General features: G+C 36.9%; 1 protein-coding gene across 5 annotated transcripts in view; it reads right to left on the bottom strand.

The window, feature by feature from the left end:
• Nucleotides 1–16,530, bottom strand: part of ENAH (ENAH actin regulator) — a gene marked incomplete at its 5' end in the record, with an annotated part of 71,175 nt that extends 54,645 nt beyond the window's left edge. For all 5 annotated transcript variants that reach the window (XM_014591120.2, XM_014591121.2, XM_014591122.2 and 2 more), the window contains 2 exon segments: nt 6,461–6,638; nt 16,463–16,530. In XM_014591120.2, the coding sequence (XP_014446606.1) occupies nt 6,461–6,638; nt 16,463–16,530 (246 nt within the window).
• Between the last annotated feature and the right edge of the window lie 512 nt (nt 16,531–17,042).

Genomic DNA, 17,042 nt, shown 5'->3' with positions numbered 1-17,042 from the left:
AATGCCCAGTGTTAACTCAGAAGCAATGCACCAGTGTGCACATGCTCTTTGTGAACAGATATGGGCAACCTGACAGTATACCACTGCACGGAAGACACATGTCCAAACTTAAACTGTAAAATCTGTGGAGGTCTCACTACTGTGAGTTACAAGTCTCATCAAAGTAAAATTGGTTCCTGCAATCCATTTCTTATCATGACTGGACAACAAGACAGATTCTATTCAATTAAAGTCTCTCTTCATACTTGTTTAAATTTGGAAACATGGACACAAAGGTATTGGAATATCTGACTAACATACAGCAAAATGCTTCTCCAAGTATGAACAAATGATAGAATATCCATAAATACAGGTAAAGTAATTGTATGCAAATTAATATAAAGCATACAAATAATCATCACATCCTACGGTCACTGCAACAGAATTTAATTTCAAGCTCATTGTAAAATGAACATGAAGACAACTAAGTCACCAGCTAAATTAGATGATACCCTGTAAGGTGCCCAACTGCCAGAGAAGGAAAGAAACAAGAATGTGAGGTAAGACAGAATATAGCATCTGTATGGCAACACCCTTCCAGTTATCTGCCTCTTTTAGTCATTGAATCATTTCCACCTTGGAGCAGGACAAGATACCTTAAGTTCCACAACATATAACAACCTCCATGCTCAAGAAAAATAAAACTTGAGTGAGGAGCAAGTTAAAGCAGCCTTTCTAAACTGGTGGTAATCACAAACCTAAATATCATAAATGTAAATGTTTTATATTTCATTTGTTATAATTTTGTGTAACTTACTATAAATAACCCATAGATTTTATATATATATACACATATATATACATGTATATGTATATATATATAATAAATACTATGACATAATTGTGAAAAATCACAAAAAGAAAATTCATAAATGTATAACTAAAAACTAGAAAATAGGAACTTTTAAAAGATTTATTTATTTTATTCCATTTGATATTATTATTGTTATTATTTTTAATTTGACCAGACAGAGACACACAGAGCGAGAGAGAGAAAGGGAAAATGAGAAAGCAAGCCACTAAGTCTGGGACTCAAACCATGGTGGTCCAGCATGGGAATCCAGCATCCTTAATCACCATGCCACCTGCCAGCCCCAGAAAATATGAACTTTTAAGAGGCAAAGCGAAAAACAGCAACCATGTCTACTAGTGTTAAATAGAGGGTGGTTATAGCCTAGTTGCTGGGCAATTGCTACAGATTAAGCACTAAAAAAGCCACCAGACCTACATTTTTCTCTTTTATGTATAGATGCTGATGATAATGATGACAGAAATAAATAATCTTTGCAAAGTCACATTCATAAATGCCAGCCCTTCATGATGTTGTCTTCATAAGGAGGAGATAAGATGCAATACAGAAATAAAAAGAATTTTAAAAGACAGAAGACTTTTCCCTGTTACAGGCAAAGCTAAGCCTGCTCACCTATGTTAATGGGACAAAAATACGAACTAATCAATTCCCATCTAGTAGACAACTTACCAAGTTTTCTTTGCTAGGCTATCTGAAAAAGACAAAAAGTCTATTTCACTCAACAGGCCCTCGTATAAGTTACTTGTTTTTTTGATTTGTTTTGTTTTCAGAGGTTTTTGCTATCGGGTGTGTGCACTCACCAGAAAGACAGAGTGAGAAAGAGAGACAAAAAGCGAGAAATCACCCCCCCAGGGGGAACGGCCACGCCGCAATCCCTTCTCCTCCATTCTCCTCTTGGGATCTTGGGCACGCACACACTTGCGCCCGGCGTGAGTTTTAAGCCACCAGGTCCAGGACCTGATCCACAATCGAATACATGGGAGTCCAGTAACGTAGCTATTACGCCAACTGCTGGTCCTGGCCCTCTTATAAATAATGACAGTGGTATTATTCTTGTTTTACTGATGAGATTGGGGCTCACAGCTGGTTCCAAGGGCCACAGCTAGACAGTGGCATTGGTGGCATCTGTACGCAGGTCTGATTTTAGAATTTAACCTGTTACCACCATCAGTAAGATGTACCACGCAGGACTGAAGGTGAGAATGGTGTTTGAACATGATGACTTGGTGTGTCAGCTTGGGCCCTTGATGAATCTGGTACTCTTAACCAGTGATAGAAAGGAAGAGGGTGGGAAATTGCTTTAGAGGACACAGTGTCCAGTGAATAACAACTCTGGTTCTGGACATAACTATGTTTGGAGTACTTTACTAATGCTTCTATAAAATCATAGAAATTTGGACCTAAAAAGAATCCCAGAGATAATCTTGGTTGGTGTTGTTCATTTTCAGCTTTCCTAAACAAACTAATCTTGTAGAAGAAGTAACATTTTGAAACCAATAGGGCATAGCTCACCAGAATTAAATGAATTTAATCTTAATATTTATTGTACAATCTGAAAAAAAATTTCAACCATAAGGAGAATACCTTTGACTATGTTCTCATTTTCAACAGATAAAAAAATAAAATTTAACAAAAACAATTCTTTAATTAATGATAAAATACTTTGAGGTTTTTCCTTTTAAAAGAGATAATTGATCTTGATTGACTACCAAAAAAAAAAACACCAAAGGCAGAATAACCTGACTTCTTATCACTTTCTTTTCTAATATATGACTTTTAAACAATTATTTCCTATATTCAAATTATTTTAAGCCTTTACAAAATAAAGCTGATTATGCAATCTTTACAAGAATTGATTCTGGTGGCTTATAACATCCATAACTATTATCTATAAAAATCTATAAATGTACTCAATAAATAACACAGAAATTTAAAACATCAATCTGAGTAATATACTTTTTGAAAATCAAGTCCATTTCCATTAAGGAAAGGAAAAGATGAAACTGTAGCATTTGGTATAAAAGAAAGAGCACTAATTCAGTTTGTGTTTTTTTTTTTTTTCCGAAAATGTTAAAACATGTGATTTTTGTATTTTTCTTTAATTCCAAATATAACTCACTGTATTTAGCACCTTCTGTACTTTCCAGTATATTAGATAATTGCATACCAAGTTAAAAACAAAATAAAGGAAAACATTCTTGCCACCCACCCTTTTCATTAAAAAATGGAAATATTAAGGCACATCCACATACACAGAGGGCCTTGTAAAGGTCAATATGACTAGCCTCCAGAAGAACTGTTCTTACAAATTTTAAAGAATTGCTTAAGGATTCAGAGACCGCAGTGGAAAGTGTCAGGGAGGAAAAAGGGTAAACTGTATGATTATTGGTTTTGCCAAAAAGAGGTTAGTAGTTCGCAAATTCTTACTCTAACAAATTATGTAAGTACCTCAGTTGCTGGGTGCCCCAACCTCAACATTCATCAGAGAAGCTCTATTTCTTGGTTCATTTATACACTGAGCTTCTAAAAAAGGTTTCATTAGAGCAACGGTGTGCATTAGCTTTTAAATGTCTGAAAATCACTGAGAAGGATTAACTAATAAAAAGATAAAGGATAACTTTAACACTAATATCTAAAAAACAAAAAATATAAATAGAAATGTTCAATATAGAAAAATGGTTTAAAGAGCGATAAAATACTAAGAAGCAATTAAGACTATCTGGAGTTGCTTTACCTTTATGAATAAGTTTGTTCTTTTGCTTCCCTTCAGAGTTTTATCAGGCTATTGTTTGTTCAGAGAAAGGGTACACAGTTAAGCTTTTTCAACATGGTTTTGGCAGGAAGACAGCAAATGGTTTCAGCAGAGAATTGGCTGTGAACCTAAGGAAACAGCTTTGGCAGAGGAAGGTACCATCAAGCTTAGAGGTGGCTTCACTGGGTAGATGGGAGGGTGCTCACTCAGTGATACTGGGGTAGGGTACACATGTGTCCTGCCTTGGATACTTGCTTAAAAAACTATATCCCTTCCCAAGGACGCTCTTGATTCTTAACCTCTCTCCCCTCCCATGTTGATATTTCCGAGCCAATTAACGCCCTCAAAAATCAGAAATTAGTGTTTAACTACAGTAATTCATGAAAGCAGACTAAATATATCAGACTATTTACAAGATTAACCATTTCATATGCTGTGTTTTCACTGATTAAAAAAAAAGCCACAGAATCAAAAGCTTTTTCGCAAGTGACTTTGTCCATGATGCAGAGAGACAGGTTAAGATGGAACAACTTCTTTCACCATGACCTCATTTCCTCAGCCCATGGTATTAATGGGTGAGAATATGACAAAGAATGAAGTATCAAAATTATCAAGAATCCTAGTAATATTGTTCACCACATCAAAAAGCTTGTGTAGCTACTGAAACGACGGGAGATATTCTCATCTGCCAGCCCTTCTATAATGTGGCTCTGATTCTTATTCTGACTCAGCCTCTCTTCATTAAGACTCAGTACTTCAAAAGATCAAGATCAGAAGGAAAAAGATATTAATTAGCATTTGTACTTGGAAGGCATTTGCACTATGACTATTCACAGATAAAAACAGTATTTCCCATTTGGTTGTTTTATTTTTTTAAGAATTATTCATTTATTTAATTCCATTTGTTATTATTATTTTTTAATCTGACCAGAGAGAAAAAGGGAAAGCAAGAAAGCAAGCCACCAGGTCTAGGATTCAAACTGTAGCTGGCCATGTGGGAATCCAGTGCCTTTAACCACCACACCACCTGCCAGCCCTTCCCATTTAGGTTTTTTTTTTCTTTTTTTTTTTTAAATCAATGACAAGAAGGACAATAATTTATACTACTTCAAATAAGTCATGTTTAGCTCCTAATATTACTGCACTCTTTGAAGGTTTAGAAAAAACATAATGCTAATTTGTTCCAAATGTGAAAAGTCAAATATTGTCACACACATACTCTCCAAAGTATGGCCCCTTCATGGGGAGAGCAGGTGGCATGGTGGTTAAAGCACTGGACTCCCACATGGCCGACCACAGTTTAAGTCCCCAGCCCAGTGGCTTGAAAATCACACTGGGTCATGTGCATGTGTTCCCAAAATCCCAACAGGATAAAGAAGAAGAAGAGATTGCAGCATAGCCATCTCCCCCTGGAGGGTGATTTCTCACTTTCCCTCTCTCTGTCTCTCTTTTTCCAGTGAGTGTATGAGCCCTCTGGCAAAAATCTTAAAAAAAAAAAGAAAGAAAGAAAGTTTGGTCCTTCCCTTATTTATTAACTAATACATTAAAATGAAAGATATTAAACACTATAGTGAATAAAAAGTGCTTCTACAGCTACTACAGAATATTGATAAAATACTGACACCTATGAGAAAACTACAGAGATGAACTACATACAAGACATACAGATTTTCCTACTCTATTTTCTGGATATAAACCAAGAGAAGTTCCAGCAGTTTATTTTCTCAAAATCGATAAAATGTGAGACCCATGTAAAAATATTTATAGATATTAATTTCTTCAAAAGCAGATCTAATAAAAAACATATAAGGGCCCAACAAATTTTCTGTAAGATTCCAAAATGTCCTCTTCCTCCAAAATTCCATTTATTGGGTCACTGGAAAAGTCATGACATATTTTTCTATGTTTTTCTATGCAAAAATGCATCATGACTTTTCTGACAACCCAATAGATTAACACGAGCTAGATGCTTCAATTCTTTTTAGAATAAGGCACGAAATAAATATAACAACATATTTATAACAGGTTTAGAAGTGCTAAACCTTCAGCAAAATATCCAATTTTCATTTGAGTATAATTGCTTCCTACTAATATATATAAAAATTGTTTATAGCAATTTGTATCATTAAAACAATTACACAACATAGGAAGAGTAAGCATATTTGTGTTATTTTCATATATAACACTTATTTTCTGATTCTGAAAATCTCTTCAAAAAAATAACCACACGCTGGCACATTTCTTTTTCTATTTTTAAAGCAAAAAATGAGCCCATCCCTGACACAAATGCAGCTATAAATACTGAATTTTTTCAAGTGAATATTTCTATGTATCTTCCTAACTAATACCTTGCAGGGTCAGAGGAGATGCAATTCATTGCTCATACCACCTGAGGGCAGTCCTAAAATCTTTAAGCAACTTTTAGAATCAATTTTTTTATTGACGAAACAGGAGATAGTCATACTTGAAGATTATGGGCTCAGCAGTGGCTTGAAAAATGTGTCTCACAAAACATATGTGTTTCTTCATAAAGACTAAGATAATGAGAAATACACATACTTCCTCCTATCCACTGTATCTTCTCCAGACCTCATGCCCTTGCAACAAAAGTAGTTTCTACGGCAAGATGAACATAACTAAATAACTTCAAATGTCAAGGTTTAAAAACCTAGTAGACTAATTAAACTCACAGGAGTCTCCTTCTACACTATGTTTTTCATCAACAAAGAAAAGTTCAGAGTTTTGTAGAAAGCAATAGAAATTCAATAAGCATATGATCTAAAAATTGACAAGAAGATTCGCTTTAACATAAGCGTGGCACTTCGGTTCTAGAACACAATAAATCGCGAAGGCCATACCTGTCTCCTGTGAATTTAACACTTCTAAGGCATGCATCATGGCACTTGCGAAGACATTGGCATCCTCCTTGCTGCCGAAGTTGAGACCGTACACCTGCCTAGCATCTCGCCACTGGTGGAAGGTCTGTGTAGCTTGATTGTACTTCAACCCTTTAGGAATGGCACAATTTATCACGACCTAAAAGACAGTATATTTTATAAAGTTAAACTTATTGGCAAAATCAAGGAAGTGAATAAATAAATTCTTCGTATATATTCAAACCTGTCCCTAACAGACCTTGGCAAAAATGGTTTCAACAATTGTCTAGGGTAACATTAGTCTATAAAAATATGATCAGTCTGATGAAAATCAGGCTGTCTGATGGTTACAAAGGTCTGCTTAAAACAGTAACTCAGAGACCAGCAGGTGGCATGGTGGTTAAGGCATTGGACAATCCCACCTGGCCGATCACAGTTCAAGTTCCAGACCTGGTGGCTTGCTTTCTCACTTTCTCTCTCGTCAAATTAAAATAAATGAAATAAATAAAATTAAATTTTAAAAATTCTTAAAAAATAAATAACTGAACGAAAGAAAATCTATATCCCACTTTTTTAGTTCAGAGGTTTTTGCTATAGGGCGCATGCGCTCACCAGAAAGACAGAGAGGGACAGAGAAATAGAAAGCAAGAAATCACTCCCCAGGGGGGATGGCCACGCCACAATTCCTTCTCCTCAATTCTCTTCTCAGGATCTTGGGCACACATGCAAACGCGCTCAACATGAGCATAAGCCACCAGGTCCGGGACTCAAACCGCAATAGACTACATGGGAGTTCAGCAACATAGCCATTACGCTAACTGCTGGCCCCTACATCCCACATTAACACATCTTTTAAAATATTACAAATACAAGATAGTATATAAAACTTAAATAGTCCTATATATCCAACACCTTGATCAAGAAATAGAAGATCAACAGAAATTCCCTTCTTAACTCATCCCACTTTCCAAAAGGTACTAGCCACATTTCCAGGAACTTAAAACTAGTTTTCTGGGTTTTACAAAATGGAATTACACAATATGTACCATATCTGCCTTCTTTCTCATAAAAGTATGTTTATGAGAGCCATCTATTTGCTTTATATGGTTGTGGTTTGCTGATTTTCGTTGGACTACAGTATTCCTTTGTATGAATTGTGTTTACCCATTCTTCCATTAATAAATATTTGGATTATATGCAGTTTGGGGCTACTATAAATAGTAATGGTACAAACATTCTACTAAACATCTTCTGGTACACACAGGCACAAGTTTTTATTAGGCATATACCTAGCAGTACACAGGCCATGTGTACATCCACCTTCAGTAGAAAACGCCAAGTAGCTTTCGAAATTGGTTCTATCAATTTATACTTCCGCAGGAGTATACAACAGCATGCACAACTCTATACACTATGCAACATTACAGTAAATATTGCCTTAGTAATTCTGGTGGGCATAAATACTGTATCACTGCAGTTTCAGTTTGTATTTTCCTGATTCACAATAAAATATTGTACTCTCTCATGCTCTATTGGATATCTTAGCTGTAGTTGGAATATTTTCTTCTGACCTATATTCCTGCTCATGATTTCTTCTCAACTATTTCTAATCTGTTATAAAATCTATTACTGAGTTGCAAACAGCAGTAATTTCTAATAATTCCAATATATGAATCCCCATGGGGTCTATTCTATTAGTATCTTGCTGTATCCTTGCATGCCTTGTTATTTTGATTGAGTGCCAGACATCATGTATAGCAAAGTATGGAAACTTTGAGGCCTAAAATAATGTTACATTTTTCAAAAAGATTTCCATTTGCTTCTGGCAAGCACCTAGGGAAACAAATTCAAACAAATTCAAATCACCTTAATCCAAACAGTGATGGAAATGATTAGAGGCTGGGTTTCAGTGCTTGAAAAGGCCAGCCTAATTCTGAGTCAGACTTCCTCTTAGGATATGAGGATTCTGGGTTCCAAATCATGACCTAGGAGGTTATTACTAAGTTAACAACTACCCTTCATTAGCAAACTCTAAAGTAATTTTTGTTGTATGCGCCCGTGAATGTGCCAAAAGCTGTAATCAACTTTGCAGTCCGCTTTTTCAAAACTTACATATACCTCTATGTAAAAACAGTTCCAAAGCTGGGCATACTCTCTGGCTCTTTATTTTCTCAGATCATGAACCCATAAGCTTTTCTTGCTACAGTTCTCCAAATATATTTTAATATTTTCTCAAAGAGGCTCTACCTAAATTACTTCATCCACTAATGTCTAAACTTAATCTTTAGGCCCAGCCACAGCAGTGCAGGCAGTTGAGTACTGCTGTTTAATACTTGGAGCCAGAAAGGAGGCCCCAGGTTCAGATCTGGATCCATCTAAAACATACTAGATACACCTGCAACCTTGGTTAGTTGGAAGGCTGGGGGGAGGATTGAAGTATGGGGAGATGCTTATCAGAGCTGCCCTATCAATCAATAAACTTGATTTTTAACTTATCGTTAAAATATGATGACACTTGGGGACCAGCAGTTAGCGTAATGGCTATGTCACTGGACTCCCATGTAGTCAACTGCGGTTCAAGTCCTGGATCCAGTGGCTTGAACTCATGCCGGGTGCGTGTGCGTGTGTGCCCAAGATCCCGAGAGGAGAATGGAGAAGGGACTGTGGTGTGGCCATACCCCCTGGGGGGTGATTTCTCGCTCTCTGTCTCTCTCTTTCTGGAGAGTGCTTGCACCTTATAGCAAAAACTGCTCCAAAAAATAAAAACAAAAAAGAAAAAGAAGAAGGAGGAGGAGGAGGAGGAAAAAGAAAAGAAAAGAAAAGAAAAGAAAAGAAAAGAAAAGAAAAGAAAAGAAAAGAAAAGAAAAGAGAAAAGAAAGAAGAAAAAAGAAGATAGTGATGGTTACACAACAATGTGGATGTAGCTGATGCCAAAGAAGTGGTTAAGATGATAAATTTTATATGTATTTTACCACAATAAAAAAAATGACCTCTTACCATGTGATTTTTTTAAATATTAGAGAGCCACAAACCTTTAGCTACTACAAATCCTAAACTACCCAAATTCACTACCATCAGAAAATTATAAATCTCATTTTAAGGTAAATCTGTATCTCTGCTTGATTAAGAAATAAATTAAAACGGCAAATAAAAGATGTGTTACATTTACTTTTTTTAACTGTTCAGTAACAGAATATTAGTATTACATATCATTCATGTATATGAATCATTCACTTTTTCTAACATGAAAAATTTTATTTACTTTGGGGCAAGTACCATGGTGATTAAGGCCACATGGTGGATCACCGTTAGAGTCTCGTTAAAAAAATTTTATTTACTTTGGGGCAAGTAGCATGGTGATTAAGGCCACATGGTGGACCACCGTTAGAGTCTCAGACCTGGTGGCTTGCTTTCTCACTCTCTCTCTGTCTGTCTCTGGTGAATGCACAACGTAACCTGTGGCAAATTAACATAATAATGGAAAAAAAATAAATAATTCTTTTTAAAAAAATTGCTCAAAGTGAATCAGTTCTTCCATTTGCCTAACCTATGAGGCTAGAAAATATGCAAATAATCTTTAAAAGCTTTAAAAATAAGACAGGGGGACCAGCAAATGGCATAATGGTTATATTGCTGGACTCTCACATAGTTGACCACAGTCCAAGTCCCAGACACAGTGGCTTAAAACTCACACCGGGTGCCATGTGCACGCATGTCTAAAATCCCAAGAGGAGAATGGAGGAGAAGGGATTGTGGTATGGCCATCCACTCTGGGGTACGATTTCTTGCTTTCTATCTCTCTGTCTCTCTGGAAGTGTAGGCTCCTTATAGCAAAAAATCTCTCTCTTCAAAAAAAAAAAAAAGTGAAACAGAAACACACATCTTCACTTAATAATAACTAATCACTGAATAGCTACTGGGCATGCTGTCAAGCCTGAACTTCATAATAATCCTAAATTCTGTGCTTTAGATCTGATAAGCCTGAGTCTAGACTGGTGGTGATGCTCCACCCTACACGTGTCTGTCCATTTTCAGCCTGATCTTAACAGAGTCAGCAGGGCAGTGAATACCTCCTCCTTCTCGTGATTTGGCTCAGTACCTTATCTACCTATGAAGTCATTAATGACCCTTTTCCGTATCTTCTCTACGAAATGATGACTTTTACGGCCTCTCTGTGCTACGATTTACATTTACCATAACTGAAACATTAAATTGCACTTCTCTGCTTACACACTTAATCTCCCCATTCTTTACAGTATCTTTCCTTCAATGCCAGGAGCTCTGTTATCTACATAAACCTAAGCACAGGACCTAGGACATAATAAGCACTTAATAACTGTTAAGCAGGAAAACAGAATATTTAATACAATATATATTTATATAATTTGTACAAATTCAGTTTTACAAATAAATGGAGAGTGACTTTAAATAGCTATTACTACAGAAAGTTCTGGTGTTTAAAAAACTGTAATAATGTTTTCCACTTAGACTGATAACCATTATGAAATGCAACAATAAACCTTGGAATGAGGGGAAACCAATAATTTACTAGACTTATTCTGAGGCTAAATGCTATAATTTTTAAGGACTATTTTTATAAAATTGCATTTTCTCTTTATTGCTAGTTATACAAAAATATTTTATATTTTAGTTTTTTTAGATTTTTGCCACAGGGTGGGTGCACTCACTGGAGAGAGACATTAAGAGGGAAAGGGAAAAATCAACCCTAGGAGGATGGTCATGCTGGGATCCCTTCTCCTTTCTCCTCCTGGGGATCTTTGACATGCATGTACATGCACCCAGTGTAATTTTCAAGTCACCAGGTTGGGGACTCAAACCATTGCTGGCCACGTGGGAGGGTCCAGCACTTTAACTACTGCCATGCCACCTGGTGGCCCAGTTATGGATTTTTACTATAGGGTGCGTGCGCTCGCTAGACAGACAGAGAGAGACATAGAGACAGAAAGTGAGAAATCACCCCCGGGGGGATGGTCACGCCGCAATCCCTTCTCCTCCATTCTCCTCTCGGGATCTTGGGCACGCACGCACAGGCACCCGGCATGAGTTTTAAGCCACCGGGTCCAGGACGCAAACCGCGACTGAATACGTGGGAGTCCAGCAACATAGCCATTACGCTAACTGCTGGTTCCCAATTATGGATTTTTATAAACTGATTTTGCATCCAACAATCTTGCTGAACATCCTTATGAATTCTAATCATTTAACTGCAGATACAGTTGAGGCTTTTTTACATAACAATTATATCACTGGTGAATAAGGCCACCTGTTCCTTCATGATCAATCTTTACAGTTTCTATTTCTTTATCTTTGTATTGCTAGGTTCTCTAGAACTTCCTCTGCAACACGAGGTAAAAGTGATTAAAAGTGCAATCTTTAACTTAATAATAAGTTTAATGGAAACACTCCTGACATTGTTTCATCCTATCAGATGTTTGTTGCACGCTTACATTATCTACTCTTATCAGGTTAGGAAAACTCATTCTTCTGCTTGATATTCTCGGAATTATTGTGTGTCAATTTCAACTTTATCAAATGCTCTTTCCGAATCTCTTTGTTTTTTTTTATAAGTTTATTCCTGGCAAATTACATCAGTAGATTATCTACTGTGTAACTATCTTTACAGGAAGCAGCAATTAGCATAATGGCTATGTTGCTGGACTTCCACGTAGTCAACCGCAGTTCTAGTCCCTGACCCGGCAGCTTAAAACTCACTCCGGACGCGTGTGCATGCGTGCCCAAGATCCTGAGAGGAGAATGGAGGAGAAGGGATTGCAGCGTGGTCACCCCCACTGAGGGGTGACTTCTTGCTTTCTGTCTCTCTGTCTCGCAAGTATCCTATAGCAAAAATTTCTCTCTCTAAAAAAAAGTTAGGTTTGTCTAACCTAGGTGTGCTCTTCCATGTAGTCGACCACGGTTCGCGTCCCGGACCCAGTGACTTAAAACTCACGCCAGGCGCGTGTGCATGCGTGCCCAAGATCCCGAGAGGACAATGAAGGCGAAGGGATTGCGGCGTGGCCATCCACGCGGGTGAGTGAGTTCTCGCTTTCTGTCTATCTCTGTCTAGCGAGCGCATGCACCCTATAGCAAAAACCTCTTAAAAAAAAAAAACCACACACCTCTCAAAACAAAACAAAACTATCCTTACGTTATTGAGATAAAGAAAAGTCCTAGGTGGTGAAGAGGTAGTCTTTTGTATTGTTTTGTTTTGTTTTGTTTTTGGTGTACATTACTACATTTGGGTTGCTAGTATCTTATTGAGGATTTTTCTATCTTGTGTATATTCATTATTGAAATTGAAATATAATTTTCGTCTCTCAAGCTGTTCTTCTATGTTTTAGGTATCAAAACTATATTTGCCTTATAAAATACCATTCTCTATAACAGTTTGCATAAAACAGGTAATACTGAGATTTTTAGATTTCATTTGTAGATATTCTGAACTCCCACTGAATCATTTTCTTTTAAATTTGGGAGTGGATTATTAACTATTGATTTATTAATTATTATAGGCATATTATGTTTTTCTACTTTTTTGTCAGATTCAGAAAATTTTGTTTTTCTACAAAATGGCCCATTCCTTGGCATAAAGTTTTTTGAAATTTTTATTTCCTCGCTGTAACTACAGTGGTATTCATTTTTCAATCCTAATATTGTTTATTGCCTTTTGGCTTTTTTTGTTGGAATCTGCCTATTTGTCTAGCTTATCTATTCAATGAAGCAGCTTTTATATTAATGATTTCTTTATTTTTACTTAAGTAATTTCTTTTTAGTATTTTCTTCTGCTTTCTTTGGGTTAAGCTCATATTTTTTCTTTTCTTTTTTCTATTAAATGAGTTAAGACTTATTCATCTAAAGATAGCTTAAGGTGCCCCCAGGTTTCTTCATGTAATATTTTATTTTCTAAAAATTCTTTCATCTTCATAATGATTTCATTTTAGTGTCACAAATGATTTAGAAGCATGATTTTAAATTTCCAAACATTTTAAGAAACATGCTGTCAGAATCAGTCATACAGTAGTTTAATTCTTTTATGAATAAAAATGTTAGCATTTTGTATGAAAATTTCCTGCCTTAAATTCCTTTCTAATTATTTTTAAATACTCATTTCCTTTATTCTCAACACTTTTATTTATATTGATTGTTCATCAGTGTACTGTAAAATGACCAGAGCTTGCCAAATTTACCAAAAATGTATTTATTTTACAGTTATTAATTTGGAATGCTATATTAAGAATGTTCAACAATATTCTATAATAGAATATTAGAAAGTATTTGGTTTGTTTCTGGCCTAATTCACTGTTGGAACACTCTGCTAGAAGAAAGACAGAGAGAAAACACTCAAGCACAGCCCAGACAACCAATGGAATGGCGGAGGCTCTTGATACAGAGAGGGGATACTGGAGAAAGGCCGTGCCACACAGCAATTCACTGCTGGAACACTCTGCTAGAAGAAAGACAAAGAGAGAGAAAACACTCAAGCACAACCCAGACAACCAATGGAATGGCGGAGGCTCTTGATACAGAGAGGCGATACTGGAGAAAGGCCGTGCCACACAGCAGGGACACTGGAGCACAGAGAAAAAGGAGAGCGCCCAGGGAGGGGACAGGAGTGTAAAGGGCGAGGGTCACAGGGAAGAGACAAAGAAAGAAGGGGGCCTGAGACGGCAAAAAGAGGGGCAGGCCAGGTATTTGTGTTACGTTGGTAAATTCAGTTAATTGCTCTTTCTGCAGACTGACAGAGGAATAACGAACATGGTTTTACCTAGTCCCTCATGAGTTTCACTGGCCTGTAACTGGTGTTTTTTTTTACAATTTCTTGGCTGGAGTTGAATTAAGTGAAGGAGTTTCTCACTTGTAAGGAGAGCTCCTAAACCAACTCATACAGCAACAAGCTCCTTTGCCTCCTCACATGGGTAGGAGTGTCTTAGTACTCTTTATGGAGTACAGTCACCTAGGAGTTCCATTTTTTCCAGAGGTATCAGTTTCAAAGCCCACCTTCTCATAGGCCCACAGTCCCTGTATTCATGTATGACAAATCGAAGTTCCTAGCTACTACCAACATAAAACCTAAGGCCAGTACAGCATCTGTTCACTCACTACACTATCATGCTTCCTAGAAACCTGGGGTTCTACCTTACTCTAGTAAGAAGAGCTCAGCTGACTGGAGAAGAAAATTTCTTACATTTTTGCTGTATGTGTAGCAGGAAGATTTTAATACAAGTTGATTCCAACATCCATGAAAAACACTTTTTTAAAAGTATTCCGTAAATCTACTCTGTATAAAAGTTATTGCTATTAGTATATAGTTAATGCTATTGAAACTGTTCATTTTTCCTCTGTGTAGTGTTCCAGATCTATTAAGGCCCAAGTAATCAAATAATCCAGCTACTTTCTAGGAAATCCAGCAGAATTACTAAAAGCATGGTTGTCATTACAGATATGAACTGCAAGAGGCTATCTGAGCAACCTTAATACTTTTCTGTCATATATAAATGGGACCAGCAGGTGGCGTGGTGGTTAAGGTGCTGGATACTCCCACATGGCTAACCAGGGTTCAAGTCCTGAATCTGGTGGCTTGCTTTCTTGCTTCCTCTCTCTCTCACTCTCAACATCTGTCTCTCTCTGGTCAAATTTGAAAAAAAAAAAAAAATGAATGAATAAATAAAATGAAATAATTATTTTTAAAAAAGTAACAGTATTTTCTGAAACTATTGACATGTTTGACTCCTACCTCTAGTCCCATACCCCAACATACATTCTATAAACATACAATCTGCTACTTAAATAGTATTTCACTTTATTTTTTGTCTGTTCGTTTGGTTTTTAGTTTTGCTATAGGACACATATATTCATCAGAGAGATCAAGACAGAGAGAGAGGGACAGTGAGAAAGAAACCGCAGAGAGATGACTACACCACAATCCCTTCTCCTCTTCTCCCTTTGAGACCTTGGGCACACACACACACAAACATGTGCTAGGAGTGTTTCTCAAGCCACCAGGTCTGGGACTCGAACCACTCAGTTGGCCATGTGGGATCTAGTTGATTCAATCACCACACAACCCACTGTCCTCTGTAGTATTTCATTTTTGTTTGCCCTAAATTTACTTCAGATTCCAAACAGTAGCTAAAGAAAAGGCCAGATGATTTAATAAATGTTCATAATAGAAAAACTCCTGCTTACATTTCTGTATAATTAATTCTAAATCTTCAACTAAATTCGAGGTTAATAAATGGTAGAAAGAGTAGAGAGAGAAACTTACACTTAATCTTTCCTAGCGACTACAGCTGCTTAATTTACCAGGGAGTTATGTCCTCAACATAAATTGAAAACATCTTAAGTTGAAAATGCATTTAATACAATGAAACTACCAAACACCATAGCCTAGACTACCTTAAATGTACTCAGAATACTAATATTAACTTATTGTTGTGCAAAATTATCTAACACAAGACTATTTTATAACTAAGTGTTGAATAGTTCATGTTATTGAACACAGCACACTGGAGAAAAATCAAAATTCAAAGCACTATTTTTCTTTTTTTTAAAGGTTTTTAACCTAGGACAAATGAGCTCACCAGAGAGAGACGGCGAGAGGGAAAGTGAGAAGTTACCCCCTAGGGGTATGGCCATGCCACTATCCCTTCTCCTCTACTATCCCCATGAAATTTTGGGAATCCATATACACACAAGGCACAATTTTCAAGCCACCAGGACCAGGACTCTGATCAGTGCTTGGCCATGTGCGAATCCAGCACCTTAACTACTATGCCACCTGCGGCCCCAAAAGTACTATTTCTTACTGAATACGCATTGCTCTCACACCATCATAAAGTCGAAAAACCACTGACACTTAGAGACCATATTTTGATTAGTTTTAAAAGCACTACTTAATTTTACTAAATATGCCAAGTCCTTTTGTAATACTTGATCACCTTTAAATATATGCTAATAGACCCTTACCTGATGGTCCTGAATCTTCCTGCCCACCACTCTGAACGTGTTGTTGCCTGTATGGTGATATATATGAAATTGACCCCGTTTGAGCCACCAGCTGGCACCCACTTCTTATTGGCATCATCGTAAACCATCACGGCAGCTCTGGCCTGACAGATACTCTGTTCACTGTAAAACAAACAAACAAACTTTGAACTGATGATACCTACATGTGCTAAATACCCCACACAGCCATGTAAACCAGGCTTACCCAGCCCAGAAGTCAATCGACAATTGGTGGTATTACTGGGAGCAAGAAACTACAGAGGTTTCCCGTCCTTATGGGTAGAGTCTAATGCAAAAGGCGTAAATAAGGTGGAATAAGAGACCAAAAGGGGAGGATCCGCAAAAAAGCACTAAGTCAAGCAACACAAGGTATTTTCATCTGAATCTCAGTATAGATTCATTTAAGTAAACTGAATACAACTGCTAGTACCAATTACTTGTTTACCTATGTATATGCTTATTATATTGGTGACCTGTCAGTGATTACTACCTCTTTACAGATGGAATTTGTTTTTAATTTTTTTTGGGGGGAGAGGTTTTG

The sequence above is a fragment of the Tupaia chinensis genome, unplaced genomic scaffold, assembly GCF_000334495.1.
Source record: "Tupaia chinensis unplaced genomic scaffold, TupChi_1.0 Scaffold000532_1, whole genome shotgun sequence".
Lineage (NCBI taxonomy): Eukaryota > Metazoa > Chordata > Mammalia > Scandentia > Tupaiidae > Tupaia > Tupaia belangeri.
The sequence above is the reverse complement of the archived record's forward strand: the minus strand, read 5'-3'. Positions and strand labels throughout refer to the sequence as shown.